This window comes from Acipenser ruthenus, chromosome 31, assembly GCF_902713425.1.
Source record: "Acipenser ruthenus chromosome 31, fAciRut3.2 maternal haplotype, whole genome shotgun sequence".
Classification (NCBI taxonomy): Eukaryota; Metazoa; Chordata; class Actinopteri; order Acipenseriformes; family Acipenseridae; genus Acipenser; species Acipenser ruthenus.
The window spans coordinates 8,894,916-8,912,414 of NC_081219.1; the positions used below are offsets into that span (position 1 = coordinate 8,894,916).

A 17,499-nucleotide genomic window follows, 5' to 3' on the forward strand; every position below is an offset into this window, starting at 1 on the left:
TTCAGTTGTACCTTATTTACTTTGCTGTCTTCCACAACAAAATCCTTCTGTTTTAAATTCCCAGAGCATGTAAATACTCCCTATTGAACTGGAATATAGCTTTAAATCTCAAGAGCAAGAACAATACTCGGTTTCTTGTAGTCTTGTTTTAAGTCTTGCAGAGCGTGTTACAGTCCTCCAATAGAAACGTAGGAATTTGCTGCCACTCAGTAGTTTCGGTGGGTTTAAGTATTCCTAACAAATTAATGTGAGATCCAAGTTAGGAAGGGAGGACATTGCCCAACTGTACTGCAGAAAGTTAGGTTACTTTTTTATTAATTTTTTTCACTGGGAAAGGGTTCAAGTCAACCTGAATTGAGTAACCCTTTCCAGTATTTTTGCAGTGATTATTGGATATAACTGATTTCATTTTTTTCTTGTTTTTTTGTATCGGGCAGTTTTATCGGTTAAAACCGAAAATCAAAAGCCCTAATTATATAATATGAACAATAATCATGATATTATTGATAATTTGTTTAGCCATGATTATTTATTGTACTGGAATCCATTGTTAAAAGTTTACCATAGTAAAAGCTTAGGATATTGTAGTAAACATAGTGAATGCATAGAGAGGTATGGTTTTTAAAACAAATGTCCAATTATGGTAAATGCACAGTATGACCATGGGAAACCGCAGAATGACTCCCTAACGCTAAAAAAGGTCAGTGCTACTGTTCTCTTCTTCCTCTCTCGTCTTGTAAACAACCAGTTTGTCCAACAGGGAGCGGTAGAGGGAGGAAAGGGTTAAAATAGGATTTAAACTGTAATTATCATCCAACCCAAATACCTATGCAGAATTGTAACCAGTAACGTTCTGGACATTTAGCATACTATTACCCAAGCTACCTGCACTCAGGTTTTATTTTCTCATGATCAGCTGCTATAATGGGAAGATTTACATCACTACCCATTGTATGCCTTACTGTAAACTTCATATTGCTTCCCTCCCCCAGCACTTTCCCAACAAGCCGCCTACCAAGTCTGGGGCGTTAGTGCCTGGAGATTTTTTTTTTTTTTTATCTTTTTAAGAAACATATTTTGTTTTGTGTTGTGTAACCCACACATACAGCATGGTTAGCAGAGCAATTCCCTTTAGGGAAACCTGTTTCCCTTTTTGAGGCTAAACTGTTGCACCACCATTTGTTTAAATATAAGAAAGGAAAACATACTCCTAATATGTTCTATTCCCACAAGGAATCCTGGAAATCTACCAGAATTTATTTTTTTAATGTACATGTGGCTTTGAAGAATCATGTTAGCTTATAATGTGAACAATGAAATTGAAAATAATTTAGTATAACCGTTGTTTCCAATGGACCAAATAATGTAGTGTCCGGCACTCCTGACAGTGAAAGAGGATCTAGATTGATGTGCTATGCACTTCCACACAAACCTGTAATATTTGATACACTGTATAACTGCTTCCAGCAGTTATCCAAATTCAGTGTCGCAGGTACATGTTTACATAGGGCTAATTAATATGTGCCCAGAGACATCTGTGCTATATACTAGACTACAAAGAGCTTTTTTTTGTGTACTGTATATGGAAACGACTTAGCATACCACGTTTTACCTTGCTTTGGTACATTTTGCCATGCTTTTACTATGAGAAACTTTTACAAGAGTCCTGTGATCCAATGTTTACGATTACAGCCACTAGAAAATCATGCAGACAAATCACATGGAAAGTATAAAACAGTTCCTCATCTGAAGCTGTTGATTTTAACTGGTGCTATGACAAATATCTCAATATTTGAACACATAGTGATCTCTATGGAAAGCCATCTGGGAGAAAAATGTGTTGTGCTGCTTACAGCGAGCCAGAGTCTCATGGGACAGAAAAGGCAAGCACGTCAATTTGAAATGCCTCGCTTTTTACCCAGCTTCCTGAAAATGTTGTGTAGTTATTTTTATACAGACGACTGTATATCAAGGCTCAATGTTAATGTATATTTGGTAGTATTTTGCTACCCAAATCTCTTAATTTGCTACTAGTTGTTGTGTGTTATTTATTTTTTATGCAGTATCATTTTTCTGATACCTTACGCTGCAGTAAGAAATAAATAATAATAATATTAATAACATTTTGGAAGTTCTTGCTGTAAAATAAAGGCACACACACAAGGACCACGGCCACGCCCCCTGCCTCTGCTGCTATGCTGTCTCTGATGTGTTTTCATATTAAGAATGTATATTAAAATCGAGCAAACAGCACCACATTGAAGGCAAGATTTACTAAAATAATTTATTAGCTTCAGTCTTCAAAAATAAGCTACAGTCATTACAGAAGCCTGTTTGTCATGCTTTAGAAATGCCTCCCTGCGGTAGATTTAAGTGGGATTGTTACCGTGATGTTTGTCTTCAGTCTTTGTTCCTGCCAAGGGCTCCCTGTCTGCCTGAGATAAAGCTACAGTATTACAGTGTTGTTGCAGCTTATTCAAAGCTGCAGTGTGAACACTTTTCGGCACTCGTGTTTTACGAAGATGTTTTCAACAGTATAACACTGAGTTACTCCCGATCGCTGGGCTCTCCCTTATGAAAGCAGCAGTGCAATGACAGGATGACTGATGATCTACTTTGTGTGTTTGCAGAAAGAAAATGTTTAGTTTAGCAAGCTGCAAAACACCACCTAACAATTGCAGTCTTATCTTGTTAGCATTTCTTCAATGAACTGGGGAGAGTGATGGTAACCCTTTCATTGCTTTGTAGAGCATTCTACAGTAGAGCCCCACCTACATTGTAACTGAAACCTACAACAAAAAAGAAAGAATACATGGAAGAAAAACAACTTGAGTCATTAGGATGGCAATGACTGCATTTACTTAAACTGCAATAAATACCCAGAACAGCACGTTAACTGCTAGATCAACAGAATGTCAGTAACAGATCCCCCGCCACAGCTGTAAATTTAAATTCTGTATTAGGACAAAGTTAATGACCATGACACATATATCAACACTATGTACAGTGCAGTTTATTCACAATTTGATCAGTTGTACTCCAGATATAACAATGCAAGTGGATGGAGCAGCCTCTTTCTGCATGCCACCTTTGCAGGGGATTTCATCCATAGAGAGGGAACTGGACCTCCAGAGGAGCTTGAGAGGAGCGAATTATGGCAACAAACCCTTTTCCTATACAAAAGGGAACATCAATGATCTGAATATCCGTGGGTAACCCTGTTTTGAAAACGAGGATATAATTCAGGATTATACACCATTTAAGAACCCCCAATTCTATAACATAACATTTTATACATTTAATTATTTTCTCCTTGCAAAAAAACAAATGCAAATCCGAAAAACTGAATAAAATTGGAATTTGGTAAAGTAAGCAAATGTTTAGGTTAATAGCATCCATCAGAATTAGTGATACTGTGTTTGAGGTTATGGTTGTGATTTAGTTTTTCTTATATTTAGATTTCTTTTTTTTCAGTATCCGTTGTGAGGCGCCTCATGGCAATGGCACTGAGTCGACTGGGCCATCTGCGGCCTGCCTTGAGCAGATCCCTGCCAGCTCTCCTGAGGTCCCCCCTGGAGATCAGTATGAGCCAACCAGGCCTCTGGCAGAAAGGCTGTGGGCAGTGTGGGGCCCTGCTACTAAGCCAGAGCCGGCATTTAGCAACCAAGAAAAACAAAGGTAGGGATATTGTCTGTGACTCGTGCCTAAAACCTACTTTGCTTCAGTTATGTCAGATTTGTCAAGGTCTTGCCATTCCCGGTGACGCACGAGCATTGTGTATTATTATTGCTGCAGTTCATCCAAGCCAGCAGCTGCTGTTAAATCAAACACACAGAAGAGAGATGTGGTGTGTATTTTGGTTCAGTATCAGTCAGTACCCTGGGAAAGCAGAGAAACTACTGTAGTGTAGCCCATTTTCTGTGACTGGAAAATCAAATTACAGTTTATATTTTAACAAAAAATGTCAGCACAATTTTGAGTTCCTAAAGGGAAAGATTTATTCAGATTTTATGTACTGTATGTTACCGGAAATTCCTCTCCCCTGGTTAACTTTAATATATTTGTATTCACTTGCTACATAACAAAAACATTAAAAAATCCGATTCACATTGACTTCATTCATGAGAAGGGAGCTAAGTGAAGGTAACAGGAGAAAATGAGCTATGCTGGCATTTATGTGCAACATCATTGTGTGTGTAGTGCACTAACCAAGAGGCCACATATATGCAGTCAGAACATACACCTAGTAAAAAAAATACAGACTTCAGCTATTTTATTTGTGATTGCAACCAGATATGTTGTGCATATACAATTTATCAAAAAAACAAATAAGACTTCTCCTTTTTAAAGTAGCAGCAAAAGATAAATAAAAAATTGGAGGAAAGGTGTAAAAAAATAACTGCTTAATATTTTTATTAAAAAAAACAAAAAAACATTCATCATCTAATATGAAAGCAGTACCATATTTAATATTTGTCGCATCCCATAATGCTAAACAAAACAAGTTGATTAATGCTCACATTAAAAATTGGATGTAAAGTTTAAAAAAGGACATTAGCTTGTCGCTTTTGTTTAAAAAATAAAATAAAATAAAAGCTTTTTTAACCATTTCAAAGATGTGTGTTGTATTCTGACTCCCACACAGATGTTTCTGAATGAAAAGTCGTAGAACAAGTCAAAACTGTGTTTCTGCAGACCAGCCCTGAGCCCAATTATTCCCGACTCCCAGAGGGTGCTTGTGTTTATTTATATTGTTTTGGTGTTTTAATTGCCAGTTTAACTCCAAACAAGGAGTAGTCTGGTTTATTATGATATTAACCACCTGGAAAAGTTTAGCGCTTATAGTAATTAACAAGTCAAGTTTTTCACTAACTTTTTTTATTATGTTTATATCTGAAACGGAGAAAGATTCATGTCAGATTGTCTGAAAGAAACTCGGTTTTCTGAAAGTCAAGCACCTTCACATTGTCATGAAAAATACCTACAGTAACTTAAATCTGTGTAATAATAAACATTAAAAACTTCTGTGTAAGCGGTCCTTTACCGTTTAAACTATTATGCAAGTTTTCAATAAAAAGAGTAGACCAGTCATCTTCATAATTGATATAGTGTTTCAGATGTTGCACAGCCAGTTTTCACATCCAGTATTCAATTACAGTGGTTTACAATGCATCAAAATGCTGAAACTTTGACAACTGTAAAAATCAATGCAAGATCCTCATAAAGCAGTACATTTTCGGTTAAACATTTAGTAAAATATTTATTAGGTTTATTTCAGTTTAAACCTTTACAGCCTTATCTCAAACTTTTACTTAATCCATAAAGACATTCTTTTTAAAAAAAAAAAAAAACACACAACTCATGAGTTAAAGCCTTCAGGTCAATCAGATGGAAGTCATTATCCAAAACATTGGTCTACTTAAACTTATGTCATCCATAACTGTACACTCAATAGTGGTACATTTAGAAATACTTAAAAAAAAATAAAAAAAATAAAAAAAAAAAGTAAAAAACTCAGTAAATTCAATGACAATGAAGACATTGAGGAGAAGGACTTGTAGTCGTTTTGTCATGTCCTTTCATTTGGGATAATAGCAGCAGCTGAGGTCAGAATGCCAGCAGGGAACCCCTGCTGTGGTGAACAGTCCAGCGCATCCTCTAATAATTCAAACAATCTCTCTGAATCCAGTCTCTCTGAATCCTATCTCTCGTCTGTGATTGATGCTTGTATTTATTTGTAATAATTATTATCAGCTGCATTGTTCCACTGCACAGCCATGGTGCTTAGCTGCCAGGTCTGCTGGTAACCCAGTATTTTCTCATTTGCAGCTAAAGGAAAAGGACAGCCACAGGCTAGAGTGAGTATCAATTCTGCACTAGTGGAAGATATCATTAACCTGGAGGAGGTGAAAGAAGAGATGAACGCGGTGATTGAAAACCTCAAGGAAGATTATAGCAGGAATTTAAGCATCCGAACCTCACCTGGTGGGTGGCTTTTTCTTTCTTTCTTTCTTTCTTTCTTTCTTTCTTTCTTTATTTTTTAACGTAGGAATTACTTAGGAATTCCCCAATGAGACTCTAAAATAGTATTACAACAAAGGGAGTTTATAGTGCTGACAGAGGCCTATCATAATAGTGAGCTGGTCTAATACACTGTTAGAAATAGTGAAACACTGTAAAGTAAGTAGAAGGAATTAAAATGTACAAGTTATCAACTGAAGTCTACAGGATGACTTTGAAAAGAGAGTTTAGTATCAATGGTCCTAGTGAAAAGTTTTATAAAAAACAAAATAAAGTGGAGTTTTTTTTCCCCCATTCAGTCCTAAAAAAGGGTCCAGGTTGTGCAGTGGACTCATGACCTAGCATGGAGGCCGCTTCACAAAACCACCACACAATGTGACACACTTGGTCTCTGCTTGAGAGGCTCTGAACTGACAACACTGATGAAGTCTATAACTGAAACAGTTGTCTATACACAATTGTATACCTTGGACGTCTGACACAGAGATTTCACTTACTTCTCTGCATTCAATAACCATTGCTGTAAGAACAAACATACTCTTTATTAATACATAGGCATACTTACCTGCTACCGTTCAGCAGACAAAAGACAGCGAAACAATATGTGATCAATAAGAAAATCACATGGTTTTACCAATGCGTTTTCAAGTGCCACTTTTGGAATCTCATTAACTTGTACAGGGTGTGTTCACAATGGTTGTTGCATGCTCAATAAATTACAAAGTAATAGCACCGTTTGGCACTGATTATTTTCCTCCATCGTTAGGGAGGTTACGTGTGGCGCAGATCATACTTATCTCAATTTCCTGAAGCACTTCCATGTCAGTGCACCTCAGCTGCAGCCGCTACAGTGTGTTTGGGGTCTCCTGGGGCTCCCCTCCTGGAGCAGACACTGCTGGCTCCAACGGGATGTTTACTCTTGAACATCATCAAGTGGACAAGGAAAGACTCCACGTGGCAATTGCAGTAACACATTGAAACAACAGCATGTTGCTATCATTTAACAGCAGTGAGCACTGACGTAATAGGAATGACCCATAATAGAATGAAGTCACTGCAGAATCCCATGTGCCTCCTAGCCTCTTTCCCAAGTCTGCCTGCTTTTAATTTCCATTTATTTTTTCTTCAATTATTTATTGTCCCCATACTCTTGTTTTAAAATGGATGGACTCGTTTGATTACAGAATGGGGAGCTACACCTATGTAGCTTATTTTGGTAGAAATAAAAACGGGCACTTGAGTAAAATCTTAATGAATCCACCACGTTGTATTGCTGTATATAATCTAGAATGTAGTAAAACTTTTAAACTAATTCCTGTTTGGGACTGTGCGTACTAGTTATGTACTTGACTGACTGTTTAAGTTGTGGAAACAATATAAATAAATACTCCTTGACTGCACAGAGTTCTTAACACTTACATTTAGAGTTTTCTCATTATGAAGTACTATACACAAAACACCAGTATGAATTAACATAGCAGCAAATAGCCATTCTGGGACTGTGAGAAGTTGCATGTCTTTAGTGCATTGTCATTCTGCAGTGTTGCTGAACGTGTTTCTGAATGTAGGGCTGGCTTTCCTTTCGGTGATGCATCACTGTCACCTTTGTTCTTCCCCAAAAGTGTGTGTTTCTTTTGGGGACGAACAAAGGTTTTAGAGCTTACAATAATGACATTTAGTTTCTTTCAATAATTCAGTAATAATGTTCTCGTATGGCTTAGAATTATTATTATTATTATTATTATTATTATTATTATTTATTTTTTTTTTTTTTATTTTTTTAGCAGACGCCCTAGGGCGACTTACAATCACAGTACAAGTATTAATACAATTAAGAGCAAGATAAAATACAATGACTTCGGTTCTAGCAAGTACAAGTATATGACAAAATACGATTCAATAACGGAGCAGATAAGTGTCAGTGATAGTTGCATCAGGATATAATTAAATACAAAATACTACAGATTAAATAACACTTGTGACAGATTACAGTACTCTACAGGATTAAATGCAGGATCAAATTTAGTTATTTATATGTATCCTGGTAGTTAATTGAAGGGTAGCTACAGTTAAGGAATATAATTAAGCATTGGGTCATCATGTTAAATCCGTTCTAAGTAAACAGTAACAGTTCTAAATCTGGATGTAATGCAGTTTATTTATCAGTTTACACATACATGCATTCCAATGCCTCAGCAAAAAAGCTTTTAAATGGTTATGCTCCATACTGTAAAAGCTAAACTAAAGCAAGTGGCAATATAGTATAGGAAATTGTGCTAGACAGAAGAAAGGGCTTTATTATTTTTGAATGGACATTTCAGAAGCATTTTTCTGCTGAGTGCACTAAAAGGTTAGAGAACCCACAGTTTAATGTATATATAGAATGATAAAGCCATCCCCCGCCTATCATTCAAAATCGGGTCATTTGTATTCAAATAATGAAATGTTAAATCCCCACCCCATCTCTCAAAGAAAACAAAAGTAAAGAAACTCGAGATTTACCCTGAACCGAACACTGGACAGGCACACTGCTTTGTGCTTCACATGCACGCCCCTCAAAAAACAGCAATCTGCGATGTTGGCCCCATATAGGGTGGTAGATGTATTGACGTCTGTTCTAATCTTTTAAAAGAAACCACGAAAACCATTTCGTGAATAAAATAGAATTTTACCCAAACGCGATCCAAAGTTCAACAGGAAGCTTGGAGTCTGTGATACATTTTTAGAGATCCAGGAAATTCAAGGCAATTATCATGGTCACGATAACAGACAGATGGACACAGTCAGTGCATAAGGGTCCACAGTTTCAATGAGGACTAGCAAGAAATCATACTAAACAATAATTGAACTGCTTCTAGTCGCAAATAAGTTGTTTTTAACATATTGATGTTTTTGGCAGGAAAACTTTGAACTTGCTTAAAAATCACAATTTTGTATGTAATATTTGAATATGGAAAGAGCAGTCCGCTTTTCGTGTGCTTGTAGATGAAAGCCTATGCAATGATCAGATCTACCCAGCTGTTTTATGGAGCATTTATTACACTATGTAACACAATTTTTGTTCCTGGGTAGTAAGTGTTATTTCCTAATTGCTTATGCCTCAAAAGTATAGAAAATGGCTATTATTCCCCACAAACTTTGCTTTTGTGACCAGGACAGTGATATTTTGAAATTTACCTATTTCCAATGAGAAAACGGGCGAATTTGTCTCTTTTCGTTCACATAAAGTCAGAAAAAAACAACATATGAATCCAAATTAACATGTATTTATACTAAAGTAATACAAAAATGACTACAAAAGATTTAGAAGTGAGTAGTTTTTCGAGATTTACGATTATACTGTAAATCACTTTCACGAATCAGCCCCCAAATGTAGTCTCCCATCATGTTCTCGTTATACTGTCCTTGGTAGCGGCGTTCAAAGTCCAGTATATCCTGGTGGAAGCGCTCGCCTTGCTCCTCCGAGTACGCTCCCATGTTCTCCTTGAATTTATCAAGATGAGCATCAAGGATATGGACTTTGAGGGACGTCCTACAGCCCATTGTGCCGTAGTTCTTCACCAGAGTCTCAACCAGCTCCACATAGTTTTCGGCCTTGTGATTGCCTAGGAAGCCCCGAACCAGTGCGACAAAGCTGTTCCAAGCCGCTTTCTCCTTACTAGTGAGCTTCTTGGGGAATTCATTGCACTCCAGGATCTTCTTTATCTGTGGTCCGACGAAGACACCGGCTTTGACCTTTGCCTCAGACAGCTTAGGGAAGAAGTCTTGAAGGTACTTGAAGGCTGCCAACTCCTTATCTAGAGCTCTGACAAATTGTTTCATAAGGCCCAATTTGATGTGCAGTGGTGGCATCAGCACCTTCCGGGGGTCCACCAGTGGCTCCCATTTGACGTTGTTCCTCCCCACAGAGAACTCGGTCCGCTGTGGCCAGTCCCGCCTGTGGCAGTGCGCCTTGGTGTCCCTGCTGTCCCAAAGGCAAAGATAGCAGGGAAACTTGGTAAAACCTCCTTGGAGACCCATCAGGAATGCCACCATTTTGAAGTCTCCTATGACCTTGATGCCATCTCAGAAAAATGCAGATATGTATCCACTTAGGCAGCTGGAACTAAACTGAACTGGTGGGCTTAAGGCCCCTGTATTTATACTACTATTTATATTACTGGAAAGTTCTAGAAAGTTCTAGAAGTTACTCCAAGTTTACTCAGCACTGAATCTATCTGGAATGTTCTGGAAAATAGGTACATTTCAAAATATCACTGTCCTGGTCACAAAAGCAAAGTTTGTGGGGAATAATAGCCATTTTCTATACTTTTGAGGCATAAGCAATTAGGAAATAACACTTACTACCCAGGAACCAAAAAAAAAAAAAATTGTTACACGGTGTTATCAGCCAATGATGGCATACTTTTATTATTATCATTATACTTCATAACATTTTCACAGACTGTTCTGGTCTTGTCTACAGTTTAAATGTGCTCCCCCCCACAGTTTGTAGCTTCTGAAGTCTTTGATATCCACCATATAGTAACCCTTTCAGAACTAGCTCCTCTGCAGCTTGGGCTTGACCAGGAAGAGTGCGTTTTCGTTAGTCACTTCCTGAAAATGTTTTTTTGTACAAGGGAAATGTCAAAATGTCTCCTGGAAGTGTTTGCAGATGTGATGGAGAAGTAAGACTTCAGGTAATGGCTTGGTAAGGCAGGAAAAGTCCAATTGGTTTGAAATTAGCATTCTGAAGGATTCCATGAGGCATGTGTCAGACTCCCACAGGACTGCTCTCGGAGTATTTAGGCCTTGCAGTCTAAACAAAACAACACAGACAGTCAATTTCAAATTATTGTGTCAGGTGCAATCTGATACCGCCAGAACAATGCTAGCGATATGTTGGACTGTTTTTAGAAAAACAAGCAAAACTCAATCCCCATCTCAAAAAAAACAATCTTATTTATTGTACTCTATTTATTAAGCTTGTTTTTTTCTAGTATACTCCTCTTTTAAAAAAAAAAAAAAAAAAAAAAAAGAATTCTAATAGGAGTTATTTTTTTAAAATTATTTTTTCACTGTTTTTGGGTTCAGTTTTGGAGTAAATTTAATTGGGCATGTACACAGAATATGGCGACAGCTGTTTTTATTTTATCATACTCTTACACAACACATAGCTTTTTAATATACTTTATGCTAATTTAAAACATTTTTTGTACAAACAGCAACTAGTTTTTCAGAGAATGGACCAAACAGCTTGTGTTACCAAGTTGAATGATACTGGATTGGAGTCTTGCTTTGGCGAAGGGATCAGTCACAACAAAATAAAAAATGTTTACAGCATTTTACAGGGAAAATCTGGTTTATCCCTAATTTTTAAAACCTCGGTTCAGGGATACTGGGTAATGCGGGGGTAATCCTGCTTTGTTGAATGAAACCCTGGAACCAGAATTTACAATGACAAAAGATTGAGAGAGTGGGATTGTCTTTGGTCCGAATGACAGCATTAGCACATCGTGGCATGGATTCCACAAGATGCCACAGTATTGGGAACCATTCATCCATGCGGCTGTGGACAGCCACAGGCCGCTTTGCCTCGTTGCCTGAATGTGTTTGGGGCGGGGTTGTGCTGGCTGGGGAAGCGTAAACCAGTCTTGTACACTGTGGGCCCGATGGATGGTAGAGTTCTGGAACATCCTCTCCCCATCTGGATACAGAAACAGCATTGCAGAGTAATCTTGGTCTACCACAATAGCTAGGGATTCACTGGCTGTCTCTTGGCCCTGTAATGGAATGAGCATCTCAGTCTAGGGCCTCTCAAACTGAGACTGCAAATTGTGCTGAATTGTGCCAAACAGTTGCTTTTGTAATATGGGCTAATGTTCGCCAAGGGGCTTGGCTGAGACTTTGAGACTCATTACACAAGGGATCTGAGCTGAGTCCCCTCCATATCATAATAACATTGAAAGGGCTAACACATGGAAAGACTTGTGACACTAATATATGCAGTACATACGAAAATCGATTTAGGAAACAAGTCTTTTATCAATTATATAATTATAATATTTCAGGACACTAATACATGTATTACCCATTTTCTATTTAATACTAATCTATGACATCTGATGTCAAATCTAATTGTAATAGAATGTTGATTGCTGTATAAACCAGCTGTGTTCCAGAGCAGTTCAGTCATGAGTTCTGACTTGCCAATCACAAGCATTATGTCAGCATGAGTCTCCTATTAAATGTATTTTCTTTTACTCACTAGGTGCTTTAGACCACATTACTGTGACAACAAAGGATGGAAAGTTCCCACTAAACCAGCTCGGTCAGATTTCCATGAAGTCTCCACAGCTCATCCTAGTTAATATGACTAGCTTCCCTGAGGTAAGTTAATGAAAGGAACAATAGAGTGTTATAAAAAATACTTTTGTTGTAATGACCGGTGATTGTCAGAAGTTATAATGTAAAGACCATGTCATTATATAACAGCCACTGCAAGCCTTCACTACCCCACACACACATGCTCACGCTCATGGCTGCTTGCATGATTGGTCAAGGATATTTCACAGGACCTCCTGAAACGTTTTTCCTAATTTGGGACTGAATTAAAGTAATTTCCGATGCTTGTCTTAATTACTTGACACCTAACACCCGCCCACCCCCTCCAATGTCTCTTTATGGACAAGTCGGTTGTCTACAGGAAGAGAGAACAGAAAAGCTTCGTAACAGTGGCACTGATCCTTTTTTAGCTTTTAGATGACCATCAAAAACATGCCATTTATCGATTTTTATATTCTGTTTTCAGCACAATAAAAAAATCAAGACAAATATATTGATGATGCCACAGTAATTGATTATTGTTCCAACCCAATTCCAAGCTGTCGGATTGGACATTTCAAAATGGGTAGAAAAACAGAGGTCAATAAAAAATAATCCGAACAGTGTACACATAATAATCACAGCGATAGAATGAGAAGGGCACATTACATACTGCCTAAATGTTGAAAACATGTCTCAAAGATACATGTGTTTTGTATACAGCTTAACCAAACTATAATGTATGTGTTGTTTAAAACTATGGATACTAAAGCTTAGAGGGGATGTTGAAATAAGTGTTAAAGTTATAAGTGTAAAAAGTTGTCAGGATGTTAACATTGAAAAGAAAAATGACCGGTATGTTATTTTAAACCGTTGTAGCAACACATGGGGACATGTAACGCTATATTTTTCCTAACCCCGCTACTTACTTTTTAAGGCTATTATCTATAGGCACTTGATGAAAGCAACCAATGCAGTCTCTTACAAATGCAGCACCGATGTTAGGGTCCCTGAACAAATCCTTGTTTTTAACATTCTTCTACTGTAGTTTCCATCTTTGGGTATTAGAAAATGTGCTTCAAGAACTTCTAATTTGAAATTGGAATCTGCTCTGCCGTTTCAGCCAAATTGATTGATTGATTATTTGAACAGGTCTTTGTTCTCAAAATGCTTTGGAAACAAAGGCCAAGAAAATATATAAATATGGCTCTCGCTCAAGAGAAGGAAATGACCCAAACTTCCACCTGGTATTGTCAAATTCACAAATGTGTTTTCTCTGCAAACACTCACTTCAGAGAGATTGTCAGCCGTTCTTGCCTTTTATAATAATGTCTTCTGTTTTAACATACGGGGGCCATTACTGATTTAGATTAAATGGTTTAAAAAGGTTTTATATTTAAAAAAAAGTTTGTTTGTTTGGTAAATACACTCACTTCTATCAATGTATAAGTGAGTGTATTAGCACTGTGTTGAAATGTACGCTTTCTGTATTTAGTCAAATAAATAGCTAGAGTATGTGACCTTGTAGAACACATTTATGACAGCACACATTGGTTTGTTAGATCCTGATCGACAAAACTTCTATACATCATACGGTGTGAACATTGCATTTTATTTAAGACATTGTTTATTTTTTTATGCAGAATTTTCACAGTAAAATTGATTAACTTTTTTGGAAATTCTGAATCCTACTTAGAAAATAGATACCCTGGGAAAAGTGTGACTTCTTAACTTTTTTGACTTGACAAGGTTATAACTAATGGCAAGAAAATGCTTATGATGCAGCCCTTAAGAAGTGAATGAAGTTAGAAGGAGTTCATGACTATGGGAAGAGATCCAAGCGTCCAAGAGTCAACACAAGCTCTGCCATGCCTTGCTGACACCTATCTTGACAAGCAGAGCACAGAGACAAAGATATGAGAACATGCAGAGTCTGAAGCTTTGGGAGCTCTGCTACTTACCATATAACAATCTATCATCCATTGTGCAATACTAGAAAAAACCTTTGTTTGTCCTCCATGCAGAATTGCTTGTCTCGAGTCCAGACTACAATTTTTACTGGACTTTGACTCCATTATTATTTTTCAATAAAACAACAGTTACAAATACAGTAGATTACCAGTGCAGCTGAAAGTTTGGTGCACTGTCATTCTAGATACCCAAGCCAGTGAGATTGAAAGCACTCTCCCAGGGATTACATTTGAATTATGGTGCTGCTGTCCTTTTATAGAGCTTTTAAAAAAGTGCCAAATATCACAAAATGGTTTCTGTGTGCAATTATGAAATGCCAATACTGCATTAAATGCCAAACACCAGTAGTACTTTTTGAAAGATGCTGTAAGCACAGCCTAGGGTAAAAGTGCTTGTGCAAACCTGTCTGTGCAGTAGTTAAGACACCTGCTTGGGGAGTGCATGGTTGCCCAAAGTCCACCCTCTGACACTGATACATTAAAGTACCTGTACAATGTAAACCGCATTAAAGTAAAACACATTTGTTAATGAGTTCTGAGGACTTGGACTTGAAAGTACAGTAAGGGATGCATGCATCTCTGCCACAGTGTTTCCTAACTGATGAAGCCATAAATCGAAGCGCTTGAGTATCCCATGTGTTTTTGATAGTTTCTTAGGGAAAGTTTTACCCACACTGTAGACCCCAGATATTCACTGTATGTAGCGAGCACATTGTCAGCAGCTTCAGTAATGGGAATGTGAAAAACACAATCGGACACTATTTTTTGTGTTCTTAGTCATGCTGGGTTTTCACTGAGGCATTATGTTTGGTATGCAGTATCTCTCAGTAGGGATCCTTTAGAATGATTCAGATTGAGACACAGCCTTGCAACATTCGCCCTCGTGCTCCCGGCCTGCCTCTGGAAGGGCAGCTCATTTACCCAGCCGAGGTCACAGTGCTCTGCAGAGTTCCTGTAAACCTGGGGGGTTGAAAAAGTATATCAAAAAGCCCACCGGCAGTCTCGCATCAGCATCTTCTTTACTAATGTGTGCAAGATCAAAATTGAGAGAAAATATCAAGATCTTCCAAATCGAATTAAAAGATACACCCTTCCAATTTACACAAACGTGAAGAATAAGAATAGTTTCTATTCATTTTTATTTGATTGTGGGGTTTCAGTAAATACTGTCATGCAGGGCTATGCACAAGTAGCAATAACTTTCAGTAGAAGCATAATCTGAGCCCAATAAAAAAATGTATATACGGGTACGTTATGCAGTATCTAGAAACTCGTAAAAAGGCGGTGCCAAAACACTGGGAAGTAGCTTCCTGTGAGCAGAAGAGTATTAAGTTAAGATTTTTCTGGCAATGCTAGATATCTAAAGATTCCACTTTTCACCTTTCCTGAAATAATCCAGTTATTAAAGATCATAGCTAGTGGTTGTATATCATAGTTAATCAAATAAACGGTATCAAACATTCAAATCCATTACACATCAGGAGGACTAATGAAGGATTTCAGTTCCCGCTGAAATCGCCTCTTTTCAACTGACCAACCTATGTAACAGTTGATATCAAAAGTTTTAAAAACATTGGGTCATCTGATGTATTTCATTCAAATAAAGCCTTTAAAACCAAACATCTAACCAGAGATGCAACAATTAATCAATTATTGATCACCATGGATTTTATTTTGCTGGCCTCAATTGATCGATTTAATCGCCGTGGTACCCTTTATTTGGAGGCTAACCTAGACATCAGCCGTCCGCTTCTTTTCACTGTGCAGGCCCGCCATGCAGCCACCTCAGAGCGTCAGAGGACCACGCAGCTCTGGGCAGTTTACAGGCAGGCCCGCAGGCGCTGGGCCAATCTACAGGGGTCGCTGGTGCACAGTGAGCTGAGGACACCCTGGCTGACCTAAGCCCTCCCCACCCAGGCAGCGCTCGGCCAATTGTGTGCCGCCCCCTCGGAACTCCCGTCCACAGTTGGCAGTGGAATAGCCTGGACTCGAACCGGCGATCTCCACGCTGTCGGGAGCATCCTACACTCCTCGCGGTGTGCCTTTGCCGGATGCGTCACTCTGGAGCCCCCACCATCTTGTATTTCTGATGAGAAATGTTAGAATCTAATGAAAAAAGCAGTTGTCTTGCTTTTTAATAATATAATTAAGTCATAAGTTTTCTCAATGCAAATATGTTATACTGTGTATAGCAATATGCACATGCTTTTTTTCAGTAGTGTTTGAAGAGTCTACGCATTTTATTTGTATCTTGCTTTTGAATAATAGTGTTCTCACTGCTTCGATTTATAGTTGATTATTACTTGATTAGGAAATGGTTTGCTGCTCTGCATCTAACCATGCATGTGAGTCTGTTTAGTTTATGTCTGGATGTAACAATATATAAACTGCCAGGCAGGATCCGCCACTGCCCGTAGACCCCATCATGTTTTTGTGGCCCACGCAGCAAATATCAAATTACAGCATGGCCCCTGGTTAAATTGAATTTGGCATATGACTTGAAAATGTAGTTAATTGCCTGATGCATATTAAACTTGATCCGTCAACCCAAAGTAATACAGACACCACGTAGTGTAGGTGGTCAGAATCGGAGCTGCCATCTTTTTAAAAAGGGATTTTACCTGTCCAACAGCACTGTCTCCCATGTTAAATCGTTATAATTGAGGTGGGGCAATATGCCGGAAATAAAAATGTAATTCCAGTATCTGCCAGTAGACGGCGCTGTTTCAGTGGCAGTTTGAAATCATTTTGAAATCATGTGCAGTCTGCCTCCAGAGCCTCAGTCTGCACTTATAAAGTAATGGTCTAATTTGTCTGGAATATGATCGTGTTTGGAGTGTTAAGTATCTGGTGTTAGCACTTCTAGGAGAAAATATTTGCATTAGATTGAAGCTGCCCAGCTTGGTTTGTGGTTTTTAAAACGTTGTATGGCGAGTCACATTGTTCAAAATGTTTTTCAAAGTGGATTTTAGGGAAAACGCCTTTTTTTTTTTTTTTCCCAACATTTTGAAACTGTATTAAGCACTCGCCTCGTCTCCCTGGTGGCCGTCCGATGTAAGCCTTCCAGCACATTGCCTGGCTCATTATTTCTAAACAGAAAGAGCTAGTGCTTTCTGTGGTTTGGCGTTCCTGTAGCAGAAGCAAAAACAGCCTCAAGCAGTGAAAGAAACAGATTTAGCAGACTTTCCTGAGCTGGGCATCAAAG

At 38.1% G+C, this 17,499-nt stretch overlaps 1 protein-coding gene across 2 annotated transcripts in view; it reads left to right on the forward strand.

The window, feature by feature from the left end:
- LOC117396801 (ribosome-recycling factor, mitochondrial-like) overlaps positions 1 to 17,499 on the forward strand; it is a 41,798-nt gene that overhangs the window by 15,376 nt on the left and 8,923 nt on the right. For both annotated transcript variants that reach the window (XM_059005186.1, XM_034909088.2), the window contains exons 2-4: positions 3,475 to 3,678; positions 5,830 to 5,985; positions 12,272 to 12,390. In XM_059005186.1, coding sequence (XP_058861169.1) covers positions 3,495 to 3,678; positions 5,830 to 5,985; positions 12,272 to 12,390 — 459 coding nt within the window. In that variant the 5' untranslated portion in view covers positions 3,475 to 3,494. The remainder of the gene's footprint in view (positions 1 to 3,474; positions 3,679 to 5,829; positions 5,986 to 12,271; positions 12,391 to 17,499) is intronic.